This window comes from Cynara cardunculus (genome assembly GCF_001531365.2).
Source record: "Cynara cardunculus var. scolymus isolate 2C chromosome LG 10, CcrdV1, whole genome shotgun sequence".
NCBI classification, from domain to species: Eukaryota; Viridiplantae; Streptophyta; class Magnoliopsida; order Asterales; family Asteraceae; genus Cynara; species Cynara cardunculus.
The window spans coordinates 5,616,176-5,633,331 of NC_037537.1; the positions used below are offsets into that span (position 1 = coordinate 5,616,176).

The 17,156-nt window shown below is 36.9% G+C and overlaps 1 protein-coding gene across 1 annotated transcript; it reads left to right on the forward strand.

Moving 5' to 3' along the window:
• The first annotated feature begins 13,745 nt into the window (after positions 1 to 13,745).
• Positions 13,746 to 14,432, forward strand: LOC112519930. Its single transcript, XM_025128248.1, has one exon. The coding sequence runs from the start codon at positions 13,746 to 13,748 to the stop codon at positions 14,430 to 14,432; it is 687 nt and encodes a 228-aa protein (XP_024984016.1).
• Positions 14,433 to 17,156: the final 2,724 nt, after the last annotated feature.

Below are 17,156 nucleotides of genomic sequence, written 5' to 3' on the forward strand. Positions count from 1 at the left end.
TGTCTAACCCTCATTTTCATGTTTCCAAAAATTATGTGTGCAGGTAATGATAAGGGAAAGAGTATTGTGTGAGTTACTTCCCTATATGCTTAGCTGTTTTTGGAAGCATAGATGATAGGATGCAAGAGCTTATACTTTTGGAATTTTTGAGCTGTGTTTTTTATATTATAGACTCTTGTATCGAGGACCTATGTGGGGAAAACATGTATTCTATATATGAAATATGTGTTATATGCATTGTGTGGATTTGGGGTGTTTCAGAGCCTCAGTTCCAGAGGCGCCTCCATTGATGCCTTGTGTGAAGTGAAGCAAGGGAGGACTTCCATCACGTCCTTGATAGCCCTCAAGCGAGGAGCTATCTCGTGATGTTGCGACATGAAGGGAAGAAAATGTGTGTCCCCTTCGCTAGATCAAGTATCAAAGGGGCTTGTGCTTGAACGGGCAATCACTCTGAACGATCGATAGGTAATTCAAATTCAGAAGCAACACATGCTTTTGTGTGTGAAGGTAGTGGCTCGCCATGAGGAGGAGTGGCTCTTATATCTTCATCACCTCCCCTGTTGGGAGAGAGGTGATGGACGGTGAGGTTCCTCAGCTTGATCATTTCCATAGGCCTAAAGAATGGCCTCTGGATGGCTTGGTTGGGTTGGGGTTGGATTGGGTGGTCCTTGTTCAATACCCCTTTGGCCTTGATCGCTAGGAGTAGTGGATATGGTTGCCCGGGAAGGGGGTGATGGAATTGATGTGTTTATTGGGTCGGGGGATGTAGAAGGAGTGTCATCATCATCATCATCTTCATCATCCGATAAAGACGACTCCTCTTGAGATCCCTTGCTTGTGTCGGGGGACGGCTCTATGTGCTCAGGGGTAGCTGGCCTCGGTTGTTGGGCCAGCAGGGAGCTTTCGAATGTCCTACGGCAGGAAGAGGTGGCAGGTATGACACTTAGCATTGCCTTAGATAGGGGCCTCTCTACTGGGTAACCATCCTTGAAGATGGTTGGGCGATGACCATTCATGAGGTACTATGGACTGAATGGCTCAAAGCTTGGCAATTTGTGTATCTTCATCGTGTCCCTCATGAAAAGTGCAAGGAAACGCGGGAAGAGCACCGATGAAAGAGGATTTCCAGCGGCCATCAGTTTGTTCTTTTTCACCACCACGGCGTGAATCTCGTTGTAGATTAGCAAGGCATAGTCCAAGGGTAGGTTGAAGAACAGACCATACATGATGGTCATGATGTTGATGTTCCCCTGGTCCATGCTTCATAACTTGCATGTAAGGGCACGGTTGAGGATGGAGAAGAACATATTCCACATTGGTGGCAAAAATTGCCTCTTGAAGTCTGAGGCGTTGCGGAGATCCCTGTTGTACCCCAACATTTTAATAAACCTTAAAATGTTGGAGGTTGTTGGTGTTTCGGCATACTGGGTGATCCCGAGCTCCTGTCGGGTTGGAATAAAAAGTACCTTTGAAATCTTTGCACGAGAGATTTTAATGGAGCGCACAATGTCGTTCGGGACATCGATGTCACCCATTATCCCGCGGTTCTCCGGGTAGAACTCGTATGTTTGCCAGTATTGTTGTACGTATTTAACCGGCACCTCGTTGTCGGAGAGGGTGAAAGCCGGTTGGAGAACACAATTTTGAAAGAACTCTATGAGGATGGCAAACCTGTCCTCAAATAGCGTAGGTGGATAGGGACACGTATCTGAGGGGGTGGGTTGAGTGGAAATGTGAAGGGTTTCTAGGGAACAGCTTTTGAAAGTTATTAGAAAATGTTTAAAAAATAATTACTCTAAAGGATAAACCTTAAGAATAAAACTTCCAAATAAAATTTAAAATTCCACCTTTATTGGAATATTTTAAAAATTGTTTTCAATAAAAGATGGGTTTTATATAAAATAAATTGATTTGTCATGGAATCAGAGGAGCTCTGGTTGGACATGACAATTGTGTGGGGGAACTAGAGGGTCTCTGGTTATTAATGATGAACAATTTCATCATGAAATGTTGGGTTTGATGAAACAGAGGCTCTGGATAGACGAACCAGAGGCTCTCGATGGTCATTTTGAACCCTTGGATACAAAACATGCCTTTCATGAAGGACCAGAGGGTCTCTGGTTGAATGCAATGGACGAAATACTTCATTAATGTAGCATTTTGGTGATCCAGAGGCTCTGGATAGACCAACCAGAGGCTCTGGGTGGGAAAATTAAAGATTAAAGAACCAAGGTATTGAACTAGAGGGTTTCTGGTTGAATGGAGATGAACAACCAGAGGGATGTTTGGCTCAGTTTTGGATCCTTAAGGATGAATATGAATTGCAAGACTCCCCCTCAAATGATGCATGGGGATGTGCAATGAGTAAAAACTCCCCTTAGAACCAATAAGGGAGGTGAATGAGATTACCAGAATCTCTGGTCTATATAACCAGAGGTTTTGGTTGTGGATGATGGTGCAAATGAATGAATGATTGATGGAGATGATGAGTCAATAGGACCAGAGGTTCTCTGGTTCCAAAGACTTAGAATCCAAAGGCGCTGGTCTTTAGAGCCAGAGGCTCTTGTTTCATGGATGATGCAAAATGTAATGATGATGTGAGAAAAAGATGACTTGTAAAGACCAAGGTGGACCAGAGGGGCTCTGGTCAGAAAGAACTTGGAAACCAGAAGCTCTGGTCTTTGGAACCAGAGGCTTTGGATGCAAAATGACAAATAACTAAGTTAAATGTATGAAAAGAACGAATAAGGGGAGACCAAGTTGGACCAGAGGGGCTATGGTCTCAAACACTTGGAATCCAGAGACTCTGGTCTATAGAACCAGAGGCTATAGTTGGGAAAGGGGATGAAATTTTAGCTAAGTATAAGCAAGTATTTCTAATTGGCCAGAGGCTCTGGTCTTTGGAACCAGAAGCTCTGGTTTAGAGTACTTGGTTATGAGGGCCATTATAATGTATCATTGTTAGGCATAACCAAGAGATATTGAGAATCTCTGGTTTGAAAAGATAGTTTGCCTCTAAGTGGTGAGATTCAGCATACCCATCTTGTTGACAAGAAATAGAAATCGTTTCTCATCGAGTGATTTTGTAAAGATGTCAGCAAGTTGGATCTCTGTAGGAACAAAATACATCTCTATGGTTCCCTTTTGTACATGATCTTTGAGAAAATGGTACCTGACATCAATGTGCTTAGTCTTGGAATGTTGTACAGGATTTGCAGAGATAGCTATGACACTCTTGGAGTCACAGAGGATGAGAATCTTTTCATATTGAAATCCATAATCCTTTAGTTGAGTCTTCATCTAGAGGACTTGTGAACAACAACTAGCAGCAGCAACATATTCTGCTTTTGCTGTAGAGGTTAAAATACAATTCTGATTTCTGGATGTCCAACTCACCAGCTTATCCCCCAAGAGTTGACAGCTTCCAGACATACTCTTTATATCAAGCTTGAACCTGCATGATTTGCATCTGTATAGGCAATTAGATTAAAGACAGAGTTCTTTGGATACCAGAGACCCAATGAAGGGGTTCCCTTGAGGTGTCTAAAGATCCTCTTGACTGCAGAGAGATGAGATTCCTTAGGATTAGCTTGATACCTTGCACAAAGACATGTAGCAAACATAATATCTGGTCTACTAGCTGTTAGGTACAGGAGTGATCCAATCATACATCTATAGGTTGTTACATCTACAGATTTGCCTAATGGATCAGCAAACAACTTAGCTCCTGTAGCCATTGGTGTTCTCATTGATGATGAATTTGAGAGAGAGTATTTCTTTAGAAGGTTAGTCACATATTTGGACTTATTGATGAAGATTCCTTCTAAAGTTTGTTTTATTTGAAACCAAGGAAGAAACTGAGTTCTCCCATCATACTCATCTCAAACTTCCTTTTCATCAGCTCCGAGAATTTTTCGCAAAATTTAGCGTTCGTAGAACCAAATATGATATCGTCCACATATATTTGCACAAGTAAAATATCACCTTTGTGCTTCTTGAGAAAGAGAGTTGTGTCGATGGTACCTTTTTCGAATCCATTGGCAATGAGAAAGGTAGAGAGTGTATCATACCAGACCCTGGGTGCTTGCTTTAGCCCATAGAGGGTTTTTTCCAAAAAATAGACATAGTCTGGATGCTTTGGATTTTCAAACCCAGGGGGCTGCTGCACATATACTTCCTCTTGAAGTTTTCCATTGAGGAAGGTAGACTTGACATCCATCTGATAGACCTTGAAACCTKTATGTGCTGCATAGGCGAGGAATATCCTGATGGCTTCAAGTCTGGTGACGGGAGCAAATGTTTCATCGTAGTCAATCCCTTCTTCATGGAAGTAGCCCTTGGCAACAAGCCTAGCCTTGTTCCTTACAACTATGCCATCTTCATCCTTTTGGTTTCTGAAAACCCATTTGGTCCCGATGGCTGTTTCCCCTTTGGGTAGAGGCATGAGGGACCATACTTTGTTTCTCTCGAACTGGAGTAGCTCTTCTTGCATGGTGTCTATCCAGTTTGGATCTTGTAGGGCTTCAGAAATCTTCTTGGGTTCGATCATACTTAGAAAGTTGGCGAAGAGGCATTCATATGCAGTAGCAGATCTCGTCTTGACACCGGATGATAGATTACCAATGATTGGTGATGAGGATGGTCTTTTGTCCACTTGGTGCAAGATTGAGGTTCTGGAGCAACAGGATGCAGTTCTTCATCAGTTGATGGAACTGCTTGCTCCCCCTTAAAAAGATCATCTCTCCAGAGTGATGCTCTGGTTCTGAAGACACAGGAGAAGTAAAGGGTGAAGTAACATGAGTTTCAGAAAGAGTTTTACCTTCAGCATTGGAGACTTCATGTTCTTCATCAGCTCTGGAAGAGGGTTCTTTAATAGGTGCTTGTCTAGAGACTACTTCTTATTCGAAGATGTCTTCAAATAAATGAGCCAACTCTGATTCATTGAGTTTGCTAAGTGATGAATCAGAGGCTCTTTGTGATAGCCCGAGTCCTGAACTATTATGTCCAGAAGTCATTGGTGAAGAATCATCAAAGGACACATTGATGCTATCGATGACTATCTTTGTCATTCTGATGAACACTCTGTAGGCCTTGGCAGTTTGAGAGTAACCCAGAAATATTCCTTCATCAGCCTTCTTGTCGAACTTGCCAAGATATTCCCTATCATTGAGTATAAAGCATTTGCACCTAAAGACATGGAAATATTTGACATTTGGACGTTGTTGGTTGATGAGTTAATATGGCGTCTTCTAGTGCCTCTTGTTGATGATTGATTGGTTCTGGGTGAAGCATGCAATGGAAATGGCTTCGGCCCAGAAGGTGATAGGTAACTCAGATGAAGCAAGCATGGTCCTTGCTGCTTCCACTAGGGTTCTGTTCCTTCCCTCAACTACTCCATTTTGTTGTGGGTTCTAAATGCTGAAAAGTTCTGGGATATGCCTTCACTGATGAAATATTCATCAATTTTGTCATTTCTGAATTTTGTTTCATTATCACTTCTAAACTTGCGAAATCTGACTTCAAGACCCTTGTCACAAAACTAGCTTATGCTTAGTAAGTTATGCTTTAGACCTTCAACATAAGCCACTTTATCAATGGAGATGTTGCCTTTGATGAGAGTGTCGTATCCCTTGATGGTTCCCTTGCTATTGTCTCCAAAAGTAATAGAGTCTCCAGATTTTTCGATGAAAGAGGACAGCTGACTTTTATCACCAGTCATGTGCCTGGAGCAACCTGAATCCATATACCATGGTTGCACATGCTGGTCCTGCAAGACAAGTTAAGGGTTTTTAGGTAGCTATTTCATAATGGATCCTCGTTTGTTAGTCGAGGATACGACCTTTTTCTTTTCATCAGCCCTCTTGGAATTGGGCTATTTCCATTACCCTTAGCCTTCGCAGGCTTGGGTTTATTTCCATCACCCTTGACCTTTGTAGGTTTGGGCTTTTTCACATTTTCATGAGCCTTAATATTTTTATAACGATAGACATGCTCAGAAAAGATGCAGCGATGATTTAACATGTGATTCCTTAGGTTTTGTAAAAGAGTTAAACATTGGCAGTTGGGAGTTTTTGGACAAGAGTGTTTAACAAATTTCTTTTTATTCGATGAAGAAGAAGTAAAAGCAAATAATGAAGATTCTGTCCTAGCATTGGTTGTTTTTACAAACTTCCTATCTAGTGCAGATTTTTTATTTGAAGGGGCAGGCATAGGCTTTACTTCTTTCCTGAGGATGGGCTTCTTCTCTTTAGCTGAAGGAGAAGAAAAGTGCAGGTTAGAATTTTCAGAGGCAGGCCACTCCTGTTTCTGTTCACGAGTAAACTTAATGAATTTAGATGGAGGGATTGGGCCATGTGAAGTATCGTTGGCAGATTTAATGTTCTTCAGTTTTTCTTTTCCTATGTTTGAAGAATTCATAGGTTCTGGAATATCAGATTTCATTGGGGCTTTGAAAGTTTGAGGTTTCTTATCCTCAATGATCTCTGGTGATTCACAGATTATTTCTTCTTCAGAGTCAGAATCAAGAAAGTCTCTCGTAGATTTTTCGAAATCAAAATTTTCATTGATGTTTTTGGGAGCAATGGGTTCTGAGGTTGATGGTTCAGAATTGTCTGTTGGGAGTTTCATCGCTTCTGATTTCTTAGATGAAATTCCAATGTCACTTGAACTGTTCATCGATCCATCTAATGATGGTTCTTTACTAAGAGTTTTTGTTCCATCGACAGCACTTGCTGATGAACTTGTGGGATTGATAACCAGAGGTTCTAGTTTAACCATGAGGTTTCCATTGGTCTCTGGTTTGGAGGCATCATCCTTTTCATCAGAATTCTTACTTGTGCTGCTCTCATAAACCACATTCTCAAAGTCTTGCCTCAAGAGAACGGTTTTTCCATCAACTTTAACCCTTTTGAAGTTTGCTTTGGGTTTTGGGTAAAACTCGGGTTTTTGAATACATCCAAGTTTAAAAATGGATTCAAGGGTGGATTTCTTGGTCTCGATGAAAGAGTCGAGATCATTGAATCCAATCCCTTGGTAATCCTTTTGTCCATTAAGTTTTTCATACACATCTTGGGCATCTTTGTATTTCTTCATCAGAAGTCCATTGGTTTGAAGCTTCTGATGAATCTCCCTTTCTTTTTGGAAGACATCCTTAAGAGCCACTGAATTAATTCTTTATGCCTCAGATTCTTTCAAGGCCTTTACCTTTTTCTCTAAATCTTTGGTTATTCTCTTATTTATATCTAGAAGTTTTTCTTCCTCTGATTTTTTCAGCAATGCAATGCGAGTTTTTTCCTTAACCAATTCTGCCTTTTCTTCAGTGAGAAGATCAGTTTCTCTTTTGTAGAAACTGGCCTCTTTTCAGCTTTTAATCTTTCAGATTTTTCAAAATTTAGTTTTTCTTTAAGTTTGAGAAAATCTTTTAAAAGTTTCATGACCCTTAACTCTAGCTCTGATGGAGCAGAGTTGGTTTCATCGATGGAAGGGTCACATACCTGGTCATCGGAGTTTGAGGCAGATTCTGCATTGGACCTAGCCATGAGGCATATGAGTGCCTTTTCTTCTTCATCAGAGGAAGAATCAGACACCCAGTTCTCTTTCTCAGTCATCAGGCTTCGCTCTTTAGGATTGTACTTGTATTTGTTCTTGTAGTAGTCAGCATCCTTTACTAGTCGTCCTCTGCATTTTTTGAAAAGTGGCCTATCTTCCCACATCTATAGCAGCGAAGATCATCTTTCCTTCCATCTCCTTCTCTTCTTTCCTCTCTTCTTTCCTCTTTGTGTTCTCTTCTTTCATCTTTTTGATGAAACTTCATCGGCTTCTGATCATAGGAAGGTTGGTACTTCTCCCTTCTGGAGTCTCTTCTTTCATAGGGCTTCTTGACGAACTTCTTCTGGAATTTTTTAGTTATCAAGGCCAGAGACTTGACAAAAGCTTTGAGGTCATCATCAGAATCAGATGGTTCTTCTTCGGATTCAGACTCCACTACTAGTGCCTTCTTGCTTTTCTTTTTGTGTTCTCTGGTGGAATTCCTTGTAACTTCCTTCTCTTCTGCAGCAAGTGCGAGGGGTCCACCGATGGACACTTTTCTCTTTAATATATCCTTCTCTTGAGCAGCAAGAGTTCCATAGACGTCATGAAGCGACCAACTGTTTAAGTCCTCATTTGCTTGGAGGGACATCGACAGTTGAGTCCACTCATCGCTGAGACTTTTGAGGAATAAAACGTTGTTTTCTTCTTTCGTCCTAGCGATGTCATTTCGGCGACATTGATTAATCAATGTGTTGAAACGATCATAGGTCTTTTGAATCGGTTCATAAGGTAGCACCTTGAAATTTGTGTATTCATTTAGGCATTGTGCCCTATGATTTTTCTTTGTCTTCGCACCTCCTTCCAGTTAGCTTGTCAGGTCATCCCATATCTCCTTTGTTGTTGCACAAACATCAAAATATTGGAAGATGTCGTTCGGAATGGCCATGATGATCAGCCTTTTTGCCTTCTTGTCTGCCTCTACAGTAGTGCTTGTTCCAGGGACTCTTGGAACAAGAGTCTGAGGAACATACATGCCTTCCATAACTGATTTGAGGAGATTCTTGTCCATCCCCTCCAGGAAGTTTACCATTCGTATCCTCCATTGTGGATACTCTTCTCGTTGAAGAGTTGGAGGTTTGGTGAGGGAACCCACACTATATGCAGAATTCCAGTTGGCCATGAGAATTTTTAGAAAAGAAAGAACACGCTTTTTGGAGAAGAAGAACACGGATTTTTAATGGATGAAAATTGAGAGATTTTTGAATTCTCATATTCAAATTGATCGTTTTGATTGAAAATCATTCAATTTGCTCTGATATCAATTGTTGATCCCAGATCTCTCAATAGCATGAATATTCAAGTTATGAATAACCTAAATATTTTGTGTGGGTGGAAAATAATGAAGAACACAAGGATATTCAAGATAATATTTGGGTGTCAAATGATTCACTATTATTGAATTGATTGGATGGAAAGCGTAAACGATTACAAGAATAATAAGATCTATTTATACTAGTAATCTAAATATGAAGATTGTTATCTATGGAAGATATATCGTAAATCTCTTATGGAAAGAAAGCAATCTAGAAATGTGGAAACTAAATAAAACTAAATAAGGTAAAAATCCTAAGTGTCCTAGATTTGCAACGAAAGCATACCATTCTCCTTCTTCCAAAAGCCATTCTATTCATCATCCAGGTAAACTTCTAACTAAATGATAATTGTTATCACTTCTATAGGAATCATTTTCTTCCAACTTTATTTGAGTTTATATATACATGAGTTCGTCGTCCTTAATCTACAATATTTTATTCATATGCCTACTAAATCTTTACAATACAATTTATGTTGAATCATAAACCTTTAGGTGGTTGTGCTTCCATTTGGACCATTTTGGAAATTAAGTCCTAACTTCACGCATATACATAATATTTTCTATGAACTTATTTTTATTACTGTAAATATACTTATTATAGCTTTTTTGGCCAGATATTAGTGAACCAACCTTTGCAAAATTTTGAGAAGGTAGCCGTCAACAATTCGTCTTCCAGGTTATCTTCAATCTATTTATGCATAAAACCACAAACATGATTGTCTTTCAAACCTCTACATTTTATACTTAAGTTCACACATTTTTAAGACGACCTTTGCATTCTATATTGTATGTACCCATTATGCTATTAACACTTAATATTGAGATTCAAAAGGGTAGATGAAATGTTATATATTGATGATAGAAATCTCGAGCAAGAGAAACACTCTTTATATTTACAATGGTTTGAATAACTTTTAACATTACTGATATTTAATTGTCACGTGAATATGTTAGTTTTTCATATAATTATACAAACTTTAATCTATTCCACCAAATTTTAACTCCTCCAGTACTCTCTTTCAAGGCGTACCCTAGCATAAAATGGAACTGTTTGATGCGTTAATTCAAGATATTGTACGTTTACCAGAGTCACAGGAGCATGTTCACAACCTTCAAAAGTGGTTCACGTGTATTTGTCGTCATCATATAAAGCATAAGCGACAGTTGGAAAAAGACCAACCGAGCTCTTCAAATGGAATGATGGGCAACAACTTACGAGTTGTTAGAGACAGAATTACAAAGCATGCACGACTGAATCACAAGTTAATACTCATTCATAACAAGTATAAGCATCGTGATTTGCACATAACTCTTCGGTGTCTTTCGCAAACTTTTAACACTTTTTCAAATTCAACCGCCTACACCAACATCAAATATCTTGTTGAAAACCGAGGTAAACCACTTATTCAAGTCATAAATAAGCTTTCAATTATGCTAACATCCTAATATAACACAATTTCTATTTTCACAACTTTATTTTTTATATATGAAATGGCCATAATACTGAGAGTTCTGCAAACACCCTAACTTGCCAAGTTGAAACACAAAATACCTCATACGAGTCTCATAACGTACAAACCGCACATGCACAAGGTAAATATTATTTACTCAGAAATATTTTTTTTATACTTTTGTGCTTTCATATTACTTTATGATGCTTACTTTCTCATTTTTTTTAAATTCACCATAGTTAATTGGACACAACCATGGTATTTTGGACCTCGTACATACACTTGTCATCATTGTGGTGCAATTTATGGTATGAGGAACAGAACACCAAAACTCGGAATATATCGCAACCAAAATTTTCATTTTGTTGCATGGAGGGGCGTGTTCAAGTGCCATTATTGAAAGAACCACCCGAATACATGCAATATCTCATGAGTGATGCTTTTGGGCAAAAAGGAGTTCAGTTTCAAAAAAATATCCGAACGTATAATGCCATTTTTGCGTTCACGTCAATAGGTGGTCATATTGATTCATCTATTAATAACTCAAAGGGCCCATACGTGTTCCGTATAAGTGGCCAAAATTATCACCGCATTGGATCTCTGTTGCCAGAGAATTGGCGAAAACCACAATTTGCACAACTTTATATATATGATACTGATAATGAGATTGGTAACATAATCAATACATTTCAAGACAGCGATTGAGCATCTATGTTGGACCATGAAATTGTGCACGACTTATCTCAAATGTTGGATTCTCATAACATTCTTGTAAAAAGTTTCCGAATGGTGAGAGATAGATTCAAATCATCTCCACACTCTTCATTTCGATTGTGCCTCAAGGGAAACATAACAACAGATGGTCGTCAATATAATATACCAACTGCTTCAGAAGTTGTAGGTTTAATAGCAGTGATTTTACAGAGTCGAATTGCCATCATGATATAATTGTTGAGCATCAAACTACAGGTCTTCAAAGAATCACATATTTGCATCCAAGTTTCATGTCAATGACATACCCATTGATACATCCACATGGTGAAGATGGTTATAGAACTGACATTCCTTTAAGAAACTTGTCAAACAGTGAAATCAAAAAGACAAAAATTGACGATGAGACAATATATTGTTTTCGTCTTCAACAAAGATTACATGAAGGCAAAAGTCTTCTTCAAGGAGGTAGATTGCTTCAACAATATATCGTTGATTCTTACATAGAAATTGAAAAGGAGCGTTTTCGATGGATAAGAAATAGCCATACAAAATTCAGAGCCGATCTTTATTCTGGATTAATGGATGTTGTTCACTGTGGTGATTCAGATTGTTCAACGGTGGGGAAATCAATTATCTTACCATCATCACACAACGGAGGACCACACTATAAAGCATAAAACTATCAAGACACAATGGCAATTTGCAAATGGGTTGGGTATCCAGATTTATTTCTATTTTTTCACGTGCAATCCTAAATGGCCTGAAATCAAAGACATGCTCCTAGGAAATTGGCCAAAAATATCATGAAAATCGTGCAGATATTGTGTGTCGCGTGTTTGAGATCAAACTTTTCCAACTAATGCAAGACCTGAAGACCGAACAACCATTTGGACAAATAATCGCATGTAAGTCAACACCATACCCAAACTTATTCTACAACTATTTTACTACTTCAAAATGCGATCAAAATTTTATCTTATCATGATTCTCAATTCCATAACCTTTTCCCTTATTATATATCGTAGGTTTGTACACAATTGAATTTCAAAAAAGAGGATTGTTGCATGCACATATCTTGCTCTTCTTACATCGGACGATAAAAAATCCTTCGGTGACCATATCGACAATATAATAATAGCCGAAATTTCTGACATGTTGATCTTGATAGCTACAATGCAGTCAAAAAATTTACGATGCATGGGCCATGTGGAAGTTCAAATTCTAAATGTCCATGTATGGTACAAGGCAGATGTTCAAAACTTTATCCAAAGAAGTTTGTTGACAAAACCATCATCGATGCCAAGGGATTCCCGATTTACAAAAGAAGGAAAACAAATATAACTATTTGTAAGAAATATATCTTCTTGGATAATCGTTCAGTGGTCCCATACAATAAAAACTTGTTGGTTAAATTTGATGCACATATTAATGTGTAGCTCTATAATTTCTCCAGAACTATAAAGTATCTATTCAAATATCTTCATAAAAGATCCGATAGAGCTATCGCAACAATTGAATCCTCAGACAAAGGTGAAGGAGACGATGGGATCAAGACTTATTTGGACTGCAGATATATATCAGCTGCTAAGGCTTATTGGAGGATCTTTCAGTTTGACATACATTATAGACACCTATCAGCTGAAAGATTGCCATTTCATTTGTCTGGCAATCATACCGTCGTTTTTCGTGAAAATAATTGTGTCGAAAACGTTCTATCTATGCCTGGCGTGGAAAAGACAAAGTTTACAGAATGGTTGGAAGCAAATAAGAAGTATGTGGAGGCACGACAATTAAGTTAGTCAGATTTTCCCACACGGTGGGTTTGGAATTCAAACAATAAAGTTTGGACAAAAAGAAAGAAAGGCATTGCAATCGGTAGAATTTTTTACGCCTCCCCTTTAAGTGGAGAGCGTTTTTACATGAGGATGTTGCTTAATTATGTCAAAGGATGTACTTCGTTTGAGAGTATCTGAACTGTCAACAATGTTACATACCCTTCTTTCCAAGATGCATGTTATGCACTTGGTTTATTGGAGGATGATAAATAATGGATTGATTGTTTGACAGAAGTTGCACTTTGGGCAACTAGCAATGAATTGTGTCATCTATTTGTTACAATGATCATCCATTTCCGAGTCTCAAATGCATCACATCTTTGGAAGTCTCACTACATTACATTGTCCGAAGATATTCTTTACCTCCAAAGGAAAAAATTTAGGGCCCCGGACATGCACTTAACTGACAAACAAGTGGAATCATATACCTTGGTTGAAATTGAAACAATAATGTTGAAAATGGGAAGAAGTTTGAAAGATATAGTTGGAATGCCATTGCCGAATTCTACACTGTTGCGAGAATCAAAAAATCGGTTGATTGATGAAGAACTTGATTATGATCGTCATCAATTGAAGAATCTGCATGACCAATCATTTGACACTCTAAATTCTTGTCAAGAAAAGGCATATGAAGCAATTGTTCGTTCTGTGCAATCCCAAAAGGGAGAATTGTTTTTCATTCACGGTCATGGTGGTGCCAGGAAAACCTTTTTGTGGAATACAATCATTGCTAAGTTCAGATCAGAAGCAGAAATAGTTTTGTCTGTTGCAACTTTGGGGATTGTAACTTTATAATTGCCTAACAACATAACGACTCGCTTTCATATCCCGATCAATGTCATGGCAGAATCAACTTGTGAGATTCGACATGGTACAACGTTGACAAAACTTCTCATGAAAACCTCTTTGATCATTTGGGATGAAACACCAATGGCACATAAATTTTGTTTTGAATCTTTGGACAGAAGTTTGCGAGATCTATATACAACAAGATTTCCCAATAGCAATGAAAAACCTTTTGGTGGACTWATTGTTGTTTGTGGTGGGGATTTTCGTCAAATTTTGCCCGTTGTTCCAAAAGGAACTAAAGGTGATATCATTGATGCTTCTCTCAGTTCATCCTACTTATGGCCATATTTCAACGTTCTTAAGCTTAACCAAAATATAAGGCTATATGCTAGAGATATACCAGAATCTGAAGCTTGTAAAATAGATTCTATTGACAAGCGGTTGTTGCAGCTAGGAGATGGTTCTCTGTACGATGACATTCAAAGAGAGTTGATCAAACTTCCATCTGATATCGCCCTAAGCCAATGGGAGGACCCAATTCAATGCATGATTCAAGCTGTGTATCCATCGTTGTTGGATAATTTTGGCAACCCTACATATCTGAAAGAAAGAGCGATATTGACACCAAAAAATGAAATGGTTCATGATTTGAACAACATAATTATGAACATGCTACCAGGAGAAGGTGTCAACTACCTCAATTCAGACAATGTGTGCAAAGCTAAGTGTACAAACTAATGAAGAAGATCTTTTGTGTCCATCAGAATTTTTGCACAGTTTAAAATTCAATGGTGTCCCAAACCATGACATTAAAGTAAAAGAAGGAGCTCCAGTGATGCTTCTTAGAAATCTAAATCAATTAGAGGTGTTATGCAATGGCACAAGATCGATTGTTACAAAATTGGGAAAATGGTCCATCAGAGCAAATATTATTTCTGGAACACATGTTGGCAAGAATGTCACAATTCCAAAAATAATCATGTCCCCAAATGAAAGAAGATGGCCATTCAAGATCAATAGGCGTCAGCTTCCTTTGGCAACATGCTTTGCCATGATAATAAATAAAAGTCAAGGACAATCACTACGTCATGTTGGCTTGTATCTCCTTAACCAAGTGTTTGCCCATGGCCAACTGTATGTTGTATCACGAGTTTCATCACGTGAAGGGTTGGTCATACTAAATGCCGACAATAAGATTGAAGATCGAACATTCATTAAAAATATTGTTTTCAATGAAGTCTTCCAAACTATTTCTTCAACAACTCATGATCTTCAAGTACAACATCCTCAACATTTATAGTAATTATCAAATATTGTTTAGCTATAACACTGACATAATATATAAACTAATACTATTCATTTTATGACTTTTTCTACAGGAAAACGAGTTTTGCCATCTAGCAATGGATTTTCAACCATGTCACAAGTTTATTAGATTGTTCATGCTAGAAAGTAATATGTGGCTCTCTCACCTAATAATATACCGAATTGACAATAATTATATACACATTATACTTTTCTTTCTCACATGCAATACATTACACGACTATATTATTCTTATAATAAGACAATCAAAAGCATGAATGTTAGTTTTACATCTACCAAATGTATTTTCTAACATATCACAATTTAATAACGTACTCATAACAAAATATGATCTCTAAACTTCTCAGTTATTAATTCCTTAAATCACATACTCCATCACAACCTAAAATTCTTTCACACTGTATATTCATTTTCCCTATAACAATATATTGCAACTCTCTTTATGCTTATAAATTCAAACATTCGAACATACAATTCTAACATAATTATTGTGATACTTTTACCACTTTATATTTAATTCAAATTTTTCGATGTTTTTTTTCGTTAAGTAACAACGACCGTGCGAAGCACGATAACATTTCCTAGTATCAAAATAATTGATGTGGTTGATGATCATTGTAAATAATTAATAAATAATATATATATTATCTTATTAAGCAAATTTAACAAAAGTCTTAAAATACTAAATGACCAAGATACTCTTTATACTTTTTCACCCCCCCCCCCCTCTCTCACATACATTCACCCCCTCACATACACTCACCCTCTCACAAACGATTTTTTTAAAATTATAATTTTAAATTTACACTTTATATCTATACTATCTTATTAAGCAAATTTAACAAAAGTCTTAAAGTCTTAAAATACTAAATGACCAAGATACCATTTATACTTTTTCACCCTCTCCTTTCTCACATACACTCCCCCCCCCCCCCCCCCCCCCCAACATGCACTAACCCTCTCACAACCGATTTTTTTAAAATTATAATTTTAAATTTACATTTTATACTCTTATAATTAGTTAATTAATTTAGTTTACGTTCTTTATTTTTAAATGTTTCATTTTAAACCTTTATCAAATTAACATACATAATCATATATAAATTAAAACATGTTTAAAAAATACATTTTTATTTTAACAAGTTACACTATTATAATCGTCTCGTTAATACATTCGAAATGAGTCAAATATTGAATAGTTTTTGACTTAATTATATTATTATATAATATATATATATTGTGAAAAAATATTTTTAATATTTATGATTTATACTTTTATAGTTATTTATTTATATATATACTATATATTTTGGGGTTAGGCTATCCAAATTGCACTGTATAATATGTTCTGAATTAATATGTTCTTGGGTTTTTTTGAAATATATATATACATGTATTAATTCAACCTTAATCTGAGTTTCTTGACAAGAAAGATGGTAAGCAGTTGAAATTTCATTCTAAAACCCATCTTTTTTTGTCTTTTCATGGCTTATGATCTGTCAAATTTGTAGTTTTCTTTAATGGTTTTGAGTGTTTATCTTAAAACTCAAGTCTCTTGGTGTAAATCGAACACATTTGTGGAGTCATTTAAATATGTTGGATTTTAACTATATTGGATTTTAAACTGTCATACAAATTGTAATTGGAACCATAACTCTTATTTATTCAAATTGTATAAATATGTAAAGACCAAATGTAACCTATATCATCATTGAATCTTATCTTATAAAACCAGTGGAACTTCAAAATCGTTAAAATTCATGGCTCCCGCCGCATTGCGCGGATACACAACTAGTTAATGTATAATGTATAATTAATATTAATTTTCGGTTTGTATTAATTAGCATTTACTAATAGTTAATATTTATTATTATTAATAATATTTAAATTTATTAATAACTAATAGTAATAAATAACAATTAATATTAATGAAAGTTATAATTGGAAAAATTAGTAATGGACTATCAAAATTCTATGTTTCAATATGTTAGCTTACATATATTAAAAGTATACCTAGAAAATAACCTAACTTATCTATATTATATTATAAAGCATTTGGCTAAAACTCTTAAAACTCTTAAACCAGATTTCATCCCTATCCGATTTCATCTCATATCTGAATTCGTGTAACTAACT